The sequence below is a fragment of the Pongo abelii genome, chromosome 12 (genome assembly GCF_028885655.2).
Source record: "Pongo abelii isolate AG06213 chromosome 12, NHGRI_mPonAbe1-v2.0_pri, whole genome shotgun sequence".
NCBI lineage: Eukaryota > Metazoa > Chordata > Mammalia > Primates > Hominidae > Pongo > Pongo abelii.
The window spans coordinates 94074883-94093416 of NC_071997.2; the positions used below are offsets into that span (position 1 = coordinate 94074883).

General features: G+C 34.8%; 1 protein-coding gene across 2 annotated transcripts in view; it reads left to right on the plus strand.

Annotated features, from left to right (window-relative positions):
• Positions 1–18534, plus strand: part of HNRNPLL (heterogeneous nuclear ribonucleoprotein L like) — a 42756-nt gene that overhangs the window by 21619 nt on the left and 2603 nt on the right. For both annotated transcript variants that reach the window (XM_024242611.3, XM_009237380.3), the window contains 9 exons: positions 911–996; positions 2679–2775; positions 2862–2934; positions 7161–7232; positions 11247–11464; positions 14752–14873; positions 15343–15544; positions 16217–16274; positions 16363–16461. In XM_024242611.3, the coding sequence (XP_024098379.1) occupies positions 911–996; positions 2679–2775; positions 2862–2934; positions 7161–7232; positions 11247–11464; positions 14752–14873; positions 15343–15544; positions 16217–16274; positions 16363–16461 (1027 nt within the window). The remainder of the gene's footprint in view (positions 1–910; positions 997–2678; positions 2776–2861; positions 2935–7160; positions 7233–11246; positions 11465–14751; positions 14874–15342; positions 15545–16216; positions 16275–16362; positions 16462–18534) is intronic.

Here is an 18534-nt window from a genome sequence, read left to right on the forward strand (position 1 = left end):
GGTGTGTAACAATGCAGTTGTGTAAATTATAGATGCTCAAGAAATTTCTTGATAGTTGAATAATTACTCCTAAGTAGGTATTTAGATTCTTAGATGACTCAGGCATCTTGTTTAGTGACATGTAACTGTATGGTCTTCCTTGGGTCTTTTCTTTATAGCCATTGTCCCTTGAAAAATGAGTACCAGAGTTGTTCTAATATTATCTCTTAATACATATTTATTACTATAACACAAGTGATTATAATATTAAACATTTCAGTGTACATTTGGAAAAAATATTCATTAATTATAGTTTTGGTTTATTAATTTTATATCATCAGAAGTTATTTTAGTCACCTGTTAAGAAAATAAAAATTGAGGATTCATTTCGGCGATAAAATAGGTGACAGTGCTTTCCAAATGTTCCATTGGAACTTCTTTAATGTGGGTGTATTGTGTAGGTGAAGAAATAAGATTTATTAAAGTATAATAATTTTAGGCCAGCATGGTGGCTCATACCTATAATCTTAGTACTTTAGGAGACTGAGGTAGTAGGATCCCTTGAGCTCAGGAGTTTGAGACAGCCAGGACAACATAGTGAGACTCTGTCTCTACAAAAAATGAAAAAATTAACCTTGTGTGGTGGTGCATGCCTTGAAGTCTCAGCTACTCGGGAGACTGAGGTGGGAGATCGTTTCAGCCTGGGAAGTCAGGGCTGTAGGGAACTGTGATCATGCCACTGCACTCTAGCCTAGGCAACAGTGTGAGACCCTGTCTCAAAAAAAAAGTAATAATTTTAAAAATTAATTTTATTAATCAATAGAAATGACATCTTGACAGTTGATGATTTTTAGGTAAAACAAAACGAAGTATAGCTTTAATGTTTTTTCAGATGTAAAGTGTGAAGAAATCTTTTTCTTTTCCTTCATAGGATGTTTTATATACTGTATGCAACCCTGTTGGCAAAGTGCAACGTATTGTTATATTCAAGAGAAATGGGATACAAGCAATGGTTGAATATCCTTTATTTGTAAATTTTTATTGATGTGTAATTCATATGGATGTTATTTTTTCTGGCTTAAGCATTTCTAGACAAGTGGTGTTTACTTTGTCCTCTCAAAAATCTACATGACTTAGATTTAAAAAATGAAACTGCAGTACTCACAGGGAATTTTACTATTTATGAAGAGAATAACTTGCTACCAGAAAGCAATCTAGTGCTTCCTTTTTAAGCTGTTAAATAACACTATTTGAAGATATGTACACTTGTACTATTTTGGAATTTATCCTAAGTGAACTTTTCTGACTCCCTCTTAAAGTAGTTTGGAAGTACCAAAACTTTAGAGTCAGTAAAATCTTACCTTTTTTTATTGAACCTTTAAAATGGTAACGGTTTATGTAAGAACTTCTTTATGTTAAATTTGTCATACGTTGAATAAGAAGAGCAAGTTACAAAATAGTATAGATAATACACTTTCCCCCAAGCTGGATCCATCTTAAATAATAATAATAATAAAGAGAAAACCCCAACCTACGTGTGCATGTGTATGCATAGAAGAAGGTAGGGATATACAGCAAACTCTTTAATAGTGCTTCCTTCTGGCAAGGGACTTATGTTTTATCTTTGTTTTTTTACCTTATATACCTTTGTGATTTTATTTTTTTAAGATTATGGACTTAAGTAATTTTTTAAAAAACGGATAAAATTTTAGATAGAGTATTATAAAACTCTGCCTTCTCAGAAATATGTAAAAATCATGTATTTGTTTTGTATTACTTTGGCTCTTTGTAATGTTCTTTTTAAAGAGTAAAATTTTTTCTGTTTCAAGGTTGCAAGTTGTCCTTTGCTAGGGAATGGGACCATGCTCCATTATCTCCTCTGCTTTCCGATTTATAAAGTACTAATGATGACCTAAAAGAATTAATGTAGATAGTTTGGTTGTATTATGTTTTCTTTGGTGCCTTTGTTTTTGTTTTTGTTTTTAAGACGGAGTTTCGCTTTTTGTTGCCCAGGGTGGTCAAGTGATTCGCCTGTCTCAGCCTCCCAAGTAGCTGGGATGACAGGCACCCGCCACCACACCCAGTTAATTTTTGCATTTTTAGTAGAGATGAGGCTTCACCATGTTGGCCAGGCTGGTCTCGAACTCCTGAGCTCAGGCTGTTCAGCTGGTTCAGCCTCCCAAAGTGCTGGGATTACAGGCGTGAGCAGCTGTTCCCAGCCACCCCTGATCTTAAAAATAAATTCTCCTGGCCAGGCGCAGTGGCTCACGTCTGTGATCCCAGCACTTTGGGAGGCCGAGGCGGGCGGATCACGAAGTCAAGAGATCGAGACCATCCTGGTCAACATGGTGAAACCCCGTATCTACTAAAAAAATAAAAAATTAGCTGGGCGTGGTGGCACACACCTGTAGTCCCAGCTACTTGGGAGGCTGAGGCAGGAGAATTGCTTGAACCTGGGAGGTGGAGGTTGCATTGAGCCCAGGTCACGCCACTGCACTCCAGCCTGGTGATAGAGCGAGACTACGTCTCAAAAACAAAACAAAACAAAACAAAAAATTCTCTTAAAATTCATCCTGAAATTGGTAAAACATTTCCAGAAGTAAAAGAGCTACTTGTGATTATTTTCAATCCTGTCCTTTGGGAGTGAATAATGATTAAGTATCAGATACCTTAAACCAAATTTCCTTAATAGAGCTTATGTTTGAATCAGTCCTTTGTGCCCAGAAAGCTAAAGCAGCACTCAATGGAGCTGATATATATGCTGGATGTTGCACACTAAAAATTGAATATGCACGGGTAAATATTTTTTTCAACACCCTACCCAAGAAATATTTATGCTTTGGATATACAGTTTGAACTTACATTATTTTCAATCTTAACAGCCAACTCGTCTAAATGTTATTAGGAATGACAATGACAGTTGGGACTACACTAAACCATATTTGGGAAGACGAGGTAGGTATTTTATACATTTTAGAATGTACTTAATCTGCTGACAAATTTTTACATGCAGTTAGATTCTTTTTTCCTGAGATGAGCTAGTTAATTCAAATGAAAACCTTGTTGATGAATGCTTTTGTTGCAAAAGGCCATGTAATGCTGGAAAATAACCTTGAACATTAGTGCCCCCTACTGGTATGTACTGAGCTATTTATATTTAGTTCAACAAGGAGCCCACACATTCAGGCACGCCCGCAGTTCAAGGACTTGCATTTCTCCAAGCAGCTCTCTCTCTTTGGAGGAGAGGAAACTGATTCAGAATATTCCTTACAAACTGCAAACTTGCACACTGCTTCTCTATGGAAAGGACTTTCCCCCAAGCTGGACGAGGCATTAAGAAGGATAGAGGACTCCAGCAGGCTGACTCTACACTTCATCATGCACAACATCGGCATCAGCAAAAAGCCCTCTGAAAAACTCAGACTCGCAATTCACCTTGACTGCATACTGCATGCACCATCACCCCAAGTTTTTAAAGGAGGACACTTAACAGTACTTCAGAATTTGCATGGGATGAACACCATGATAGACTGTGCCCATTTATTCAAGTTGTATGTATATATTGGTCTGATTTCCCTTAAGGTTTCAGTTGTAGAATTTAAGACTTTCCACTAACGGAAACTAGACTTCATCTGCAATGTTGTAAATCTTACTGCCCATTACTGTGACTGTTTGCAGCTTAGATTCAAATTGTTAATTGGCAAATAACCAGGACCAGTTTATTAACAGGTCTTGGGAATTGATAATGCTCAACCAATCCACACAGATAGTAAAAATAAAAGGATTAGAAAGGTGCACACTTGCTGCATTGTTTACTTTTAAAATTTTTTGTTTTTTTCTCAATTGTGGTCACTGAACAGAAATTCTAACATAATGAAAAGGTGCATTATATGTGAAAGACGTTCTGTGTGGTTTGATTTTTGTAAAGTGGCTGTTTATAAGTTGTCACTTTTTGTAACAATTTAAGATTATCACTGTCAATTTGTGTAACTAGAAATTTTGACATTTCAAATGTAGGTGAAAGTACCATGTCTGTTCAAGATAGAATATATTTAAACTTGATAAATCTGAAAATAAGAGCATTTCATTTGAGATGCATCTTCACCTATAAGTGCTAGATTTCATGAGCATAAATTTGACTGATAAAATTGTTCAACTAACTGTGTGGCAATTCTGGAATATACAAATTAAAATGTGGATCTTGTAAAAACAAGGGGGCTGCAGTATTGGCTACATCTTAACTACAATATCAGTGTTTGAACTACAGGTTGGAAAAGCTCAAGATGAGTATGTCTGTAAAAGTCAGTAACTAGAAAAAAATTTTATGGCATACAAAATATCTTGGGGAGTGGGTACTCTATAGTGCATGTACTCTACCAAAAAGAAAAAGACAATTTGATGATTGATCTTTTGCATGTTTGCATATTTAGGACTTTTAGATGATTGGCTCCTTTAACTCTCAATTCCCAGGAAATCATCTTGCCTTATGCATGAAATTGCAAATAGGTTTGTTTTGTAATGCAGCTTTGGCTAGACCCCATGTTTTTCACTACTTATGGAAATCTGCTTGGCCTTGGGTTGGTGCAGTTGATGTCGGTATTAGAAAGCACATCCTTAGCACTGAAACAACAGGACAAGTGGTTGATGAGAAATGTCTCACTTCTGTCAATTTACAGTTATTGACCACTGGGTTTTGTTTTTTAAAAAAAATCTCATTTGAAATAGTTTTGGTTGCATTTTTCTCAGGGTCTCTTTAAACAGGTGTAGATGAGCTTATTTTAATAGTGTTTACATCTATTCTTTTAAAAGGTCTGAAGTTTACACAAAGCCAGCTGAGGTTAGTTCTTCATATAATTTTAGTCAGATAAGTTTAGAAATATATAAGGTATATATGTGAATAGTGAAATATAATTAAAGCACATAAAACGGTTTTAGTTTATGCTTTGAAGGAAAATTTTTTGTTTTCTAATTCCTTACAGATATTTGTCTTGCAAGACCATACAGTTTATGTTTTTGTTTCTGTAGAGCTCTTAGCTTGCACTCAAGTTGATAGCTATTGAAACTGTTAGGTTGCTATCCCCAAGTAAAGACCTTTATAACATTTTTTTTTTTACCAAAAAAAATAAAACCTTTTTTAAAAACATACCTTCACTTTTTTCAAAGCCCTTTTCAGCTTGAATTACATTTTAGTGTAAAGAATCCCTAACGAGGACGCCAGGGAACCCATCCAGAAATCTTAGAACCTGTAGATAGGTGCATCTTTTTGGGGAGAAGGTTCACAGCTTCTATCAGATCATTTGACTCTAGGAAAGCTTACCACTGTTAAGAGACTGATACATTTAGTGTTCAACTTTCTGCTCACTTCTGTTTTATGTGATCTGTTATGCAGTGAGTACTTCAAATGAAGTGAATTATTAATGAGAATGTTTGGCTGAACGATACCTTGGAAGATAATCTACTCTAACTCCTTCATTTATGAATGAAAATTGTTTCTGTGACTATACAGCAAATTAGTGGTTTAAGTTGGAATCATCTGATTCCCAGCCCAGTTGTCTTTCCTTTATAGCACACTGTTAACTGTATCAATAAAACTGAGTCATGAAGACATTATGGTTGTTGTGGTTTTAAGATTCCTAGGTCAGAGAAGGAATTGTATTTAGTGTTTGATGGCGTATGCTTAAGCAGAGGAACATTAACAGAATGGATTAGTAGGCTAGATTGGCTCAAAAGGAGTGAGACTTGCATGATGAGAGACGTTAGAAGCCATGTAGTAGAAGGAACTGTGAATGTTAGGATTGAAGAAGAAGAAATGACTTTGGGGAAATGGGGTCGGGGGGACAGTCATTATAACTTCTTGGGCATTTAGAAGAGGTTTTGGACAACGACTAAGTCTGTAAGGCCCTAAATGGGGTAGAATATGGGTAGAGGATCAATTTCTATACAATATAAAAATTAATTTTCTCACAATTTAGGGCTATCTGGAAATCTTATTATTGGTTTTGGGTAAGCAGAAGCTAAATGGTCCCAACTGACAGAGATGATGTAAAGAGAATTTTTACGTTGAATAAACGTTAAACTAGATGGCCTCAGTCCCTTTCAATGCCACAATAACTTGGAATAGGTGATTAAAACTCTACTTCTCTAGACTGAAGTGAAAATTAAAGTATTTCTCATCTCCCATAAACCTCATTTGTTTAGGTGACTAAGGATATAGGTAAAGCCTCTCTGAATTTTCAAGGATTAGAATGACCAGAGTCTTAAGATACATATTTTTAAAAATCTTATTGGGCACTGTAATTTCATCAGCAAACTTTGTAAAAGTATTGTATAATGATTTTTAAAATTTACTAACATAGGAGGTGCTATTTTAGAAACTTATAAGTAATTTTTTTGTTGATGTCTTTAATTAGATTTGGGAAAATTGGCATGCCTTTTCTGAAAATGTAGCTAGAATAAAAATTATCCTTTAGAGTATTGTAGTATTCTCATCCAATAATGTAGCCCCCTTGGTTAGCTTTATCTTGGCATCTTTAAAGTTTGGGGTTGCTCATAGTCCTACCTGGTGTTATGGTCAATAGACAATGACCTATTCATGATATAATATGAGTCAGTGATGTGAACATTTTCAGCTCTCAAGTCAGGTGTTTGTAAATATGTGCATATACTTATAAAATACTCTGTGTTTACTGATTGTGAAACCATGTAATACAGGTTGTTGTTGGCTTATGCTGAAACTTCTTGAAAGAAGCCCACTTTGAAAATGTGTTGCTGTTGAAGCTAATAGTATGATTCAGGTACTGTCTTTCAAAAGTACTGCACTTAAAGCTTGTTTTAAAGACATGTATTGGTAAAAACTTCTGTACAGTGTCAAACTTCTAGCATTGTGTACATTCACTTTCTGAAAAGTATCCATTCTTCCTTAAATTTGAAAGTGTGATTGTATTTGGCATTTGCCAAAAAGATATATTCAAGTTAAGTGGAATTTGTTAGATGGAATTAATTTTTTACACTCTTGGTGTTGTGTTTAAATTGGATATGAATGGATGTTTAAAGTTAACCAGGAATCGTATTTCTTTTATGAATTGTTGTATTGGATGTTTTGAATGGGTGTTTCCCATCTGAGAACTCTGTTAAGTACTTGGGTCAAAATTGTTAAAACCATGTTTCTACTTTTGTGTCAGATAGAGGAAAGGGTCGCCAGAGACAAGCCATTTTGGGAGAACACCCTTCTTCGTTTAGACATGATGGCTATGGTAAGTTGTCAAGGCAGAAAGAAGGTAGTATAGATGAACTGTTTGACTTGCTGCATTTCTGATGAAGTATGGCACATTTCTTGTCTCTCTGTTTTTCCTGCGCATCTGCCTCGGTTTATATGGGATCAGTCCCTTGTAATGTACTCCCAGGAGTTGTCCAAAATTTGTTTTCTTAGGATATTGATTAAAAAAAAAATCCTCGAGATAAGTGAGATCTACTAGTTGGGGATTGAATACTTTTTTGCCATTATATTTTGGTTTGGTTTTGATTTTTAATGGGTTCTGGCTTGTAAGAGGACCAGAAAGAAGAATTATTGTTCAGTAAGTGTATTTGCTTTCATTCCAGCAATTAGGAACAAAGAGGAATTTTGAGTAATAAAGGCAGAAAGAATAGGGTATTTGTCAAAAAGGAAACATGCTTCTGGTTAGACTCACCTTATAGTTCTGTAGCTGGTATTTTGGTTTCAGTTAAATTTGTTCATATTTATTCCCCTTTTAAAACTTCTCAGCTTTTACTGTTTGCTATGTTGATAAGATTATGGAACCTAGAATAATAATCTGCCCCAGGAAAAAATTAGGTAATGTTAGGCATCAAACTGTTGTTTTTATAAGTAGAATCTTTTAACTAGCTGTAAATTGTTTGAAAATATTCTTTAGTTTTTAGTGGTAGTTATTGACTCTACCTATTCTGTGCTTTAAAGTTGAAGCACAATACTATTAAAACTGGCAAAATAGAAATTGCTATATTGTAGTCTTGGGATTGGTCACTGAAAAGCACCTGGTATTGCCTATTGTCCTAAATAGTTCAAATTGCCTACATATTTACTTTAATGACCATTCTTACCTGTGAGTTTTAGCTTATTTTCTAGTGTTTTTCTTTTGAACTCTAGTAGTGTGTGCGTGTGTGTGTGTGTTTGTGTGTCTTCAAGGTTCCATAGTCTATATGGCAGAAAAGATTGAAACCATCTCTGTTTTGTTAAAACAGTAAGTGTGGTATAGAATGAAAATCTTACTACAGTTGGTTTAGTGAATGTGTACCTTGATTATTTTTCTTAGTTATTCCTGTAACAGAGTAAACATTAAACATGGTTGTATGGGTAGTTCTGATCCTGCAGTAAAAAAACATTGGGTGTCTTTTGCACTTTGATAATGGAGGGTTACAAAAACTTTGCCATTGCAAGTTTGTAGTATAGTTGTAGAGTCATGGCAGTCAGCTGAAGGCTAAAAACTGGTTAAATATTTTGCCAAAGCGGATTAGAAAAATCTGTGAAAGAATAAATGAAGGACAAGGAACTCTACTGTAGTAGTGTGGAAACAGATTTTTTTCTTAGTATAAGTCTGCCTTCCTTTATAAAATATTTTACCGAAAAATAGTATAAACAAAATGTGTTGTATACCCTGCCAAAATTTTTTATTTTTAAAAAGCCTATTGTGAAATTCTTTGATAGTTGCAGTGGGATTTTTAGGGGGGTATCCATTCTGAGCTGTGTCCATTAAGATATTTAATCTGAGGTTAATTTGTTCACTTTCCTAGGGAAGTAAGCAGAATTGGGGTATAGGAGGAAAGAGAGTGAATAAAGAGGCAGAGAAGTAAGATGAGTAATAGGGGAAAAAGCAAAGATGGGGGATGTGTGCTAGTGATATTGAGCCTTTTTACAAATATTGCAAATCACAAATGTATCCCTTCAGATCAGCACTTCAGCAAAACAGGTTTACTTGCATTTTGGGATCACCTTATAGATGCCTGTTCCTTTTCCTATGTGATGACTATAAGAAAGGGAATAGAAAGAGTTAATTATGGTTCAGGACCCATAGATTCCATCAGATTAAGTTTATTCATTGGTTTATTATAGCAGTATGAAATCTATGTGAATCATCACAATTCTTTACATCTTTTAATTTGGGAAGCCCAGACTTAATGATATGAACTGGTAGAAGCTTTCATCGTTGAACCATGGCAGAAATTGATATATAGATTTATTTGCTATAAGCTCAAGAAGAGTTTGTATATTAATTTGTGGCATCTTTGGATATGGTTTGTAGACCAAAGATTTTAAAGCTTGATAGATGAAAAATGCCTTCAAAATGTTAATATACCATTTATGTAGCATTTTTCCACGTCAGTTTTTTAAATATTTGAAGCATTAGTTTTTTAAACACCCAGACTTTCTATTATCAATTTAGTATAGAAAACTTTTAAAAGACTTCTGATTTTTCTTATCTTAAATAATATAGGAAATACTTTAAGTAGTATAGATAATTTAATAATGATGGCTCAAAGTCATAATTATAAACATCAGTTATTCTTTTGGACTGATTTTGGTTGTTACTTAGGGAAGTAGATCTCAGAGGTTTTGGACTTTAGCCACTATACATACAGTAAAAGTTTCCACTGCCTGTCTACCATGTGTCTTTCTACTTCCATGAAAAAGAAAATTTAGTGTGATGATAGTGAAGTGTCATTACTGTACAAGCAAATGGTAGGTGGCGGGGAGGCAGTATATTATGTATATGTACTTTTGCAATAGGAATAAGAATAATTGGTATTTGAATCTTGGTGTGTGTATGAGACCCTAAATTAGAGGCTAAAATAATACTAACCAGTCTAAAAACTAATTACTAAACAGTCGCTCATATGGATTGTTTTGTTAAACTACCAATTGCCAATAAAAGGAGTAGTTGAAATCCATGACCAATTTAAGGAGAGACACTGATGATACATTGATAAAGTATTCCTCCCTAAAATTGCAGAAATTCACACCGTGTTTGTGTGTGCTTGGTGGTAGTGTTACTGTGTTGTTATGAATGGCAGCTATTAGAATACTGAAAATTGGAGTCCACCATAAGCTCTAATAGTATGTTATGAATACCAAAATTTAGTAGTTCTTAGTAACTCACTTAGTAGATAGATGACAGTTGTCCCTTAGTCCTGTATACAAGTGCAACTCAGTGGCATTACATACTCTTTACTTTTTGAGAAATAGAGAAAGGGCTTGGGCTTTTGGATTGGTTTTGCACATCAGAGGGACCTTTGCATGTACCCTAGATGATGCTTCTGTTATTATTAGGAGCATCTAAGATGTGTAGGGTTTCTGTTTCTAAGCTGCATGTCTCCATCTTAGTTGCTGCTTTTGAGTTCCTCTGCCTTTCTTCTTATTGCTGTAAAATGTGCCGTATGCCTACTTTGAGTGTCAGTTTCTCCACCCTCATTTCTTTTCATTCTACACTCTAGCTTTATTTTTTGTTACATCTGTTGTGGATGGGAAAAACAGATAAAGTTGTTTAAAGCTACTCTAAAGTTAGCAAGTTGATTCTTAATGAGGATTCTCAGTGTAAGAGACATAGATTTGTGTGTGTGTTTCTGCTGAAATAGTTTTAGATACTCAGGCATTATTTCCTTCTGGGTTCTTGATATTGTTTCAAAAAAATGGAAGTTGTAGAGTAATAAGACACCTGTGTGTAGTTGAGTTATTAACTAAATCTAGGGTTTTAGTTTCCTAAATTAGAATTAGGGGAATAAGATACCAACCTGAAAGTACATAGTAAAATATATTCAAGGAAATAACTTTTCAGTGGAACTGAAGTTTCTTTTTCTTATATCTGTATAGAGATAGCTTCCCAGATTTCACTGTACATGTAATATTATTACTCCTCCAAAAGACATTGGCAGGAGGTTTATTTTTTAAATTTGAGGTATAATTTATATACAGTAGCCCCAGATTTTACATTCATTTTCTTAACCCCCCCATAGCCTTTTTTATTAAACTATAATTTTTTAAAAATATAAACTTATATCCTGGTGTATGCAGGTATAGGTCAATATATATTGTGTCTGGTGCAAATGAATACAGATTTTATTAATTTTCCTCAGGTTATACTGAAATATTCATACATTTGAGTTTTCTTTGTACATCAAACTAGCTAATATTAAGTTTATTTTTTTGTGTGGTGCAGTATATCTACTGAACTATATGTATATGTTAATTAACTTATTTATTTTGATCATTTTTATAGGATCCCATGGTCCATTATTGCCTTTACCAAGTCGTTACAGAATGGGCTCTCGAGATACACCTGAACTTGTTGCTTATCCATTACCGCAGGCTTCTTCCTCTTACATGCATGGAGGAAATCCCTCTGGTTCAGTTGTAATGGTTAGTGGATTACATCAACTAAAAATGAATTGTTCAAGAGTCTTCAACCTGTTCTGCTTATATGGAAATATTGAGAAGGTAAGTTTCTCTTTATATTAGTTTCTTTTGCTAGGATATTCAGTGGTAGTTCTGAAAAGGCTGCAAATATGTGTCTTCTCCTTGTATCAGGAATATTCAAATTCTTTCAGTAATGACCCACGTAAGCTAAAAATCCATTACATAGGAACTCTGGAAAATGTTTTTTGTTGATAAGTAATAAGTATAGGTTGTTGATACTACAAATATTTTTTAAATAACCAATATAAAAAGAAGTCTAAAGCAGTAGTAATCAACCACTATGGTATGAGAGGCCTGAAGTCTATATTTTGGTGATCTCATTTCAAAGAGATTCTAGCATTTAACATGTTGAAAGAGCAGTTACTTTCATGGAGGGTATATATAAAAACAAGCTTCAGAGCCTAGCCAGAAGTTGTGAATTTCAGAAGAGTTCTAGAATTTATGCACTTGCCTCCTAAATGCCAGGGTTCTGTTATCTTCAGAGGAACCATGTGCATTTAGCTCAATCAGTATTTGAAACTGACCCACTTTGATAGAATGTGTCCAAAACTTTCTGTCTAGCAATTTACTTATTTTGAAGGTCTTTAATAATTGTAACTTTATTATCAAATAACTGTGTTTTCCCCAAATCTGCGAGGTTTTATTTATTGATACTTCACAAATGTGAGATAAATAGTTTTTGAAAGAATCATGGAAAATTGAGGAAAATGAATGGGTAGTCTAAAGTTACCAGTTGTTTGATAAAAACACTTGCTAATTTGAGTTTTAGTACTGTAGTAATGTGTTTTTTTCCTGTTTTAAGTGATTTTAGTGTTCTTTGCAACAGTAAGTACTTGCAGCATGTGAGTCACTATGTGTGGGAGGGGAACATGGCTTGAAAAGTTGCTACATTTAGTTCTTAGTTCATTAATTCTAAAGTCTTCTTGATCTGAGGAAGCAACTCTTCAGAATTCTGAAACAAGAATTTTGTCAACCATTTGATCACAGTAAAAAAACAAAACAAAAAAAATTCCACATTTGGTCTGGGGGATAACATATGGGATACTTATGCTTGTGTAACTGGGCAAGAATACATGGGATAGGTTTAGTAACATTGGGAGAAGTATTATTTTCACACAGACACTTTATCTTAGACCCAGTTGTTAAGTGGAGGGAATGCATGTTTGATAATTAAATGGGCTTTAATGTATATTTTAACTTTCTTTATAGAATATTTTCTTTTTGTGCTTTTCACATATGCAGACAATCAGAATCAGGCAATTTAATCAACATCTTTAGTAGATCTTTGTCTTTTGTGTTATGAACTAATTGTCTCATATGATTTAGAAACTCAAATTACTTTTTCTAATAAAACTTAGATTTTTTTATGTTATTTGACTACTTCTAGTCCCTTTCACTCTACATCTCGCAAGTTTTTAAAACATCTTAAATGATAAGCTATGATACGTTGAACTCAAACTATCATAATCCTTTAAAGGTCCATAGTTAATTTTTTCTAACTTTCTTTTGGAGATTTACCAATACAAGAACCACATATTTAATGTGTATATTTAGTCACTATTAGATTTGTAGATAGTCATTGGATTAAATCAAGGGAGAGGAATTTTGTCCATGAGAAGACAAGAGATTTCAAATAAAGCTGAAAAATCCTGTTACGACTGAGTTTTGTTCAAGTACAGGTGTAGTATATCCTATTAAAGTGGGTAGTTGAAGTGATGGAAATAGAAGCCATGTTGCATTTGTTGTGTAAATACATTCTCAGTATTCTTTAGAGGTCAATAGATAAGAAGGAAATACTATGTTCAAGGTGTCATCTGTGTCATTGGTACAGGAGTCCTCCCTTATCCACAGTTTTGCTTTCAGTTACTCACTGTTAATTGCTCCAACAATAGGTGACTACAGTAAAATAAGATATTGTGAGAGAGAGAGCATGTTCACGTAATTTTTATTATAGTAGATCATTTATAATTTTTCTATTTTATTATTTTGTTAGTCTATTACTGTGCCTAATTTATAAATTAAACTTTATCATAGGTATGTATGTACAGGAAAAAGCATAGTATATATATGCTGTGCTTATATATAGTATATACTATGCTTAATCTTTTATCTGTCTGTCTCTTTCTCTCTATCTAATTATCTTTCAGTACTGTCTGCAGTTTTTTTGTGTGTTTGCTTTTGAGACAAGGTCTTGTTCTATCGCTGAGGCCGGAGTACAGTGGCACAGTCATAGATTACTTCAGCCTCTAGCTCTTGGGCCCAGGCAATCCTGCCTCAGCCTCCTGAGTAGCTGGGACTACAGGTGCATGCCACCATGCCCAGCTGGTTTTTGTACTTTTTTTTTTTTTTGGTAGAGATGGGGTCTCAACTGTGTTGCCCAGGCTGGTCTCAAGCTCCTAGGCTCAAACAAGCATCCCACCTTGGCCTCTCAAAGTGCTGGGATTACAAGTGTGAGCCACTGCACCAGGCATTGTCTGCAGTTTCAGGCATCCATTGGGGTTCTTGGAATGTATCCCTCAAAGATAAGGGGGAACTATTGTACTTAATAGCCACTTAGGGACTTCCAAAGGGCTAAGCACTATGCTGAATATCATACTTTATGCCTTCTAACCCTTACAGCATTATATTCTAAAACTGGAAATAGTACAAGAGGGTAGGTATGGCCTCTGCCCAAACTGTCCTGAAATAACGTGTATTCCCCTATGTTGCACAAACCTTCCTGTGACCATGCTGTCTCAAGGCTGTTTTGTGTTATTTCTTATATAGCATCTTGTTTACTGCATTAACAGAATTCTACATAGTTGGTAATTACTATTTGTTTACTTTTAAATTTCTGACTTAACTACTAGAATATAAGGTTCAAGAAGAAAATGTCTGTTAACATTCACTATTAAATCCCCAGTACCTACCACAGTGCTTATCAAAACATATTAGACACTTAATAAATATTTGTTGAAAGAATAAATATTAACGAGTCCTGCCAGATGGTATTATCTGTATTTTCAGCGACAGTCCATGGCTCAGAGTAGTTAAGTATATTGCCCTTAAATCACACAATTAATACATAACAGAGTTAGGGTAAGCCTGTGCTGTTCTTCAGTGGGCCATACAATAGTAGTATAGTGTTCCTTTTTAACTATTGAATTTTGATAAGAGTTAAGGGTATCTCATAACATGGCAGAATATAGTTAAAATCCAGGTGATCTTCCGTATTTTACTTTAACCACTTAGGTCGTATTGTCTTTTAAAATTTCTGTTACTGTAAAAGGGAATTAAATGGTCACCTTTTTGGGATTTTGTGTTTACAGGTAAAATTTATGAAGACCATTCCTGGTACAGCACTGGTAGAAATGGGTGATGAGTATGCTGTAGAAAGAGCTGTCACACACCTTAATAATGTCAAATTATTTGGGAAAAGACTTAATGTTTGGTAATTATCTATCTTAAATGATAAATTTTTAAAAATATTTTAAAATCTTTGTCCTTTTTATTAGAGACATTAATGTCAACTTTGAGAATATTTTAATGTAACTGAGGGCACATCTGAAACAACAGCTGTAATATTGTTATTTTAGACAAGAGTTAGGGTCGTATCACTCAGATTTTGCTTAGCAATACCTGCTTTTTAGTTTTATGATGATAAAACATGTTAAAATGGGCAAGTTTTTATGTTAAAGTTTTCTAATATGAGAATATATTTAATAGATTTTCTTTCTAATTGATGTCTAAACTACAAGAGTGATTGATTATAACCCAAACTAAATCCTCTATTTAAATAACTCTGTGTATGCCTTTTTTGGTTAAGATTTATGCAAGCAAAATATATTAGCATTCTGAGACTACTTGCTGCTTTTTATCTAACAAAGTACTTTTGTATGTCTTTTCTTTCCAATCTTTAGCGTGTCTAAACAACATTCAGTTGTTCCAAGTCAAATATTTGAGCTGGAGGATGGTACGAGTAGCTACAAAGATTTTGCAATGAGCAAAAATAATCGCTTTACAAGTGCTGGCCAAGCATCTAAGAATATAATCCAGCCACCCTCCTGTGTTTTGCATTATTATAATGTTCCATTGTGTGTCACAGAAGAGACCTTCACAAAGGTAGGCACTGAAATACAAATGTGTATAGAATGTTGCTATTTCCTATTTTAAAATCTGTTTTAGCTTCATTTTGAAGTCGTCTTGCTCATTCTTTTGCTTTTGATATTATTAGTATTTTATTTACTTGGTACTGGATAGTTGATTCTTTGACCATTGTACTTTTCTGGCCTCCGTTCCTCATTGGTCTTTGTTGATTTGTGGCTCAATCCTTTTGAGAGTTGGAATTAGAATGAGGTCATCTTACTCCTGCATTCAGAAAGTTATTTAAAGACATATGATGTCTTTAAATCTCACCCATAACAAAATTTTCTCTATCCGTATCGTTTCCCCTAACTTAGAAAATGCTAAGTAGGAACTGTAAGAAATGATTTTGTGGAACTCTACTCCCTACCTTAAGTACTAGATAAATCCTGGTTAACTCTGAGAATATATATTTTAGTTAACAAATCTGTGGTTTTATTGTACAGCACTAAGTTACTTAATATAGTTTATAGAATTTTACTGTTTTTAATTGATTTTCTCATACAGCTTGATATTAATGTAAAAACATACTTGATTTAATCCATTCATTCGAGAATTAAAACTTAAATTCTGCCATAAAGTTTACTTTCTGTAAAAAAGTGGGATATTATTTTGGCTATATTTTTAATGAAGTTTTACTTTCTTTGACAGTTGTGTAATGACCATGAAGTTCTTACATTCATCAAATATAAAGTGTTTGATGCAAAACGTAAGTGAAGAGTCCCACTTTTAAAGTTTTCTGGTTAAGTTGGTGATAAGCAAGTAATAATAACTGAGTTTGTGTTTTTTTGTTTTAGCTTCAGCCAAAACACTTTCTGGGCTATTAGAATGGGAGTGCAAAACTGATGCAGTAGAAGCCCTTACGGCACTGAATCACTATCAGATAAGAGTGCCGAGTAAGTAAAATGCTTTATTTGTGTCGTAATTATATAGTGGCAGTTACCTTCACAGAAACATTCATGGTAATATAAAAATAACACTTAATAGGCTTCTTAAAAAATACAGATAAATACAAAAAAGAAAGGCATATTAATCCTGTATTAGTTATCTATTGCTGTATAACAAATTGCCATAAAATTTAGCATCTTAAAACAGCAAACATTTATTATCTTACTGAGAGTTAGTATTTTGGGTGCATTTCAGCTGGGCGATTTGGGCTTAGGATCTCTCATGAAGTTGCAGTCAAACTGTTGTCTAAGTCTGCAGTAATCTCAGGGCTTGACTGAAGCCAGAAGATCCACCCCCAGGCGCACTCATATGGTTGTGTGTAGGCTCAGTCAAGCCACATTGGCCTTTTGATGGTAGCTGACTTCTCTCTGAGTGATCCAAGAGATAAATCAACAATGTTTTTTATAATCTAACATTGGAAGTGGCATACCGTCACTTAACATTATAATTTTTTTGGTCACAGAGACCAAACATAGTACAGTGAGTGTAGGAGGGGACTATACAGGGTGGGAATACCAGGAGGTTGGAATCACCTTCAAGCTGTATCTTCCACAATCCCTGCTGATCATTTTAGAGGAAGGCAATACATGCATATGTTTAGAAAACTAAGACAGTACATAAAGGTACAAAATGAAAAGTTAAAGCTTTCTACAACCTTCAACCTTTTGTCTTGTTCTTTTTTCTTCCCTAGTGTGTATATATCATTACATATATTTTTAAAACTTGGTTGGGCACTGTGGCTCACGCCTGTAATCCCAGCACTTTGGGAGACTGAGGCTGGCAGATCCTCTGAGGTCAGGAGTTCGAGACCAGCTTGGCCAACGTGGCGAAACCCTGTCTCTACTAAAAATACAAAAAAAAAAAAAAAAAATTAACCTGGCGTGGTGGCACACGTTTGTGATTTCAGCTACTTGGGAGGCTGAGGCAGGAGAATTGCTTGAACCCGGGAGGTGAGGTTGCAGTGAGACGAGAGCACGCCATTGCCCTCCAGCCTGGGCGACAGAGCAAGACTCCGTCTCAAAAAAATAAAATAAAAAAACAAAATGATTCTTCTGTACATACTTTCCTGTGTCTTGCCGTTTTCACTTAATATATCTTGGAGCTATTTCTATATTGCCACATTCAAAGCTGCTTTTTTAAGGCATTTTCAGGATAGCTATTTATAGTCAAGATATATCACAGTTTTGTCTTACCCATCCCCCCACTGATGAACACTCTGGTTGCTTCTGTTTGTTTTTTTTCTGTTATTGTAAGAAACATCCTTATAGTTGCACTTTTTTATTTTTAAATTTTTTTTAATTTTTAATTTTTTTTTTTTTTTTTTAATAGAGACAAGGTCTCACTGTGTTGCCCAGGCTGGTCTTGAACTCCTGAGCTGAAGTGATCCTCCTGCCTCAGCCTCCCAAAGTGCTAGGATTACAGACGTGAGCAACCACAACTGGTCAATAGTTGCACTTTCTAATGTGTGTTTGTAGGACAGTTTTTCAGTAGTGTAGGGCATGAAGGTTTATAGTTAGGTGAAATGTTGCTAGATTGTACTTTATAAAGGTTGTACCAGTTTACATTACCAACCGTGGTATATGAAAATATTCATTGCTCAGCACTCTTAGTAACACTGAGTGTTGTCAGATATTCAGTTTTTACCAGTGTGATAGATGAAAAATGGTATTCGGTTGTTTTAATTTGTGTCAAGTCAAGTGAAATTGTTACCTTGTTTGTTTGTCTCCATAATAGTAACAATGGCCTTTTTTGTTTGTTTTTGTTTTTTTTGAGACGAGTCTCGCTCTGTCCCGCAGACTGTAGTGTAGTGGCACGATCTTGGTTCACTGCAACCTCCACCTGCCGGGTTCAAGTGATTCTCCTGCGTCAGCCTCCCAAGTAGCTGGGATTATAGGCACCCACCACCACACTCAGCTAATTTTTGTATTTTTGGTAGAGACGAGGTTTCACCACGTTGGCCAGGCTGGTCTCGAACTCCTGGACCTCATGATCTGCCCACCTCGGCCTCCCGAAGTGCTGGG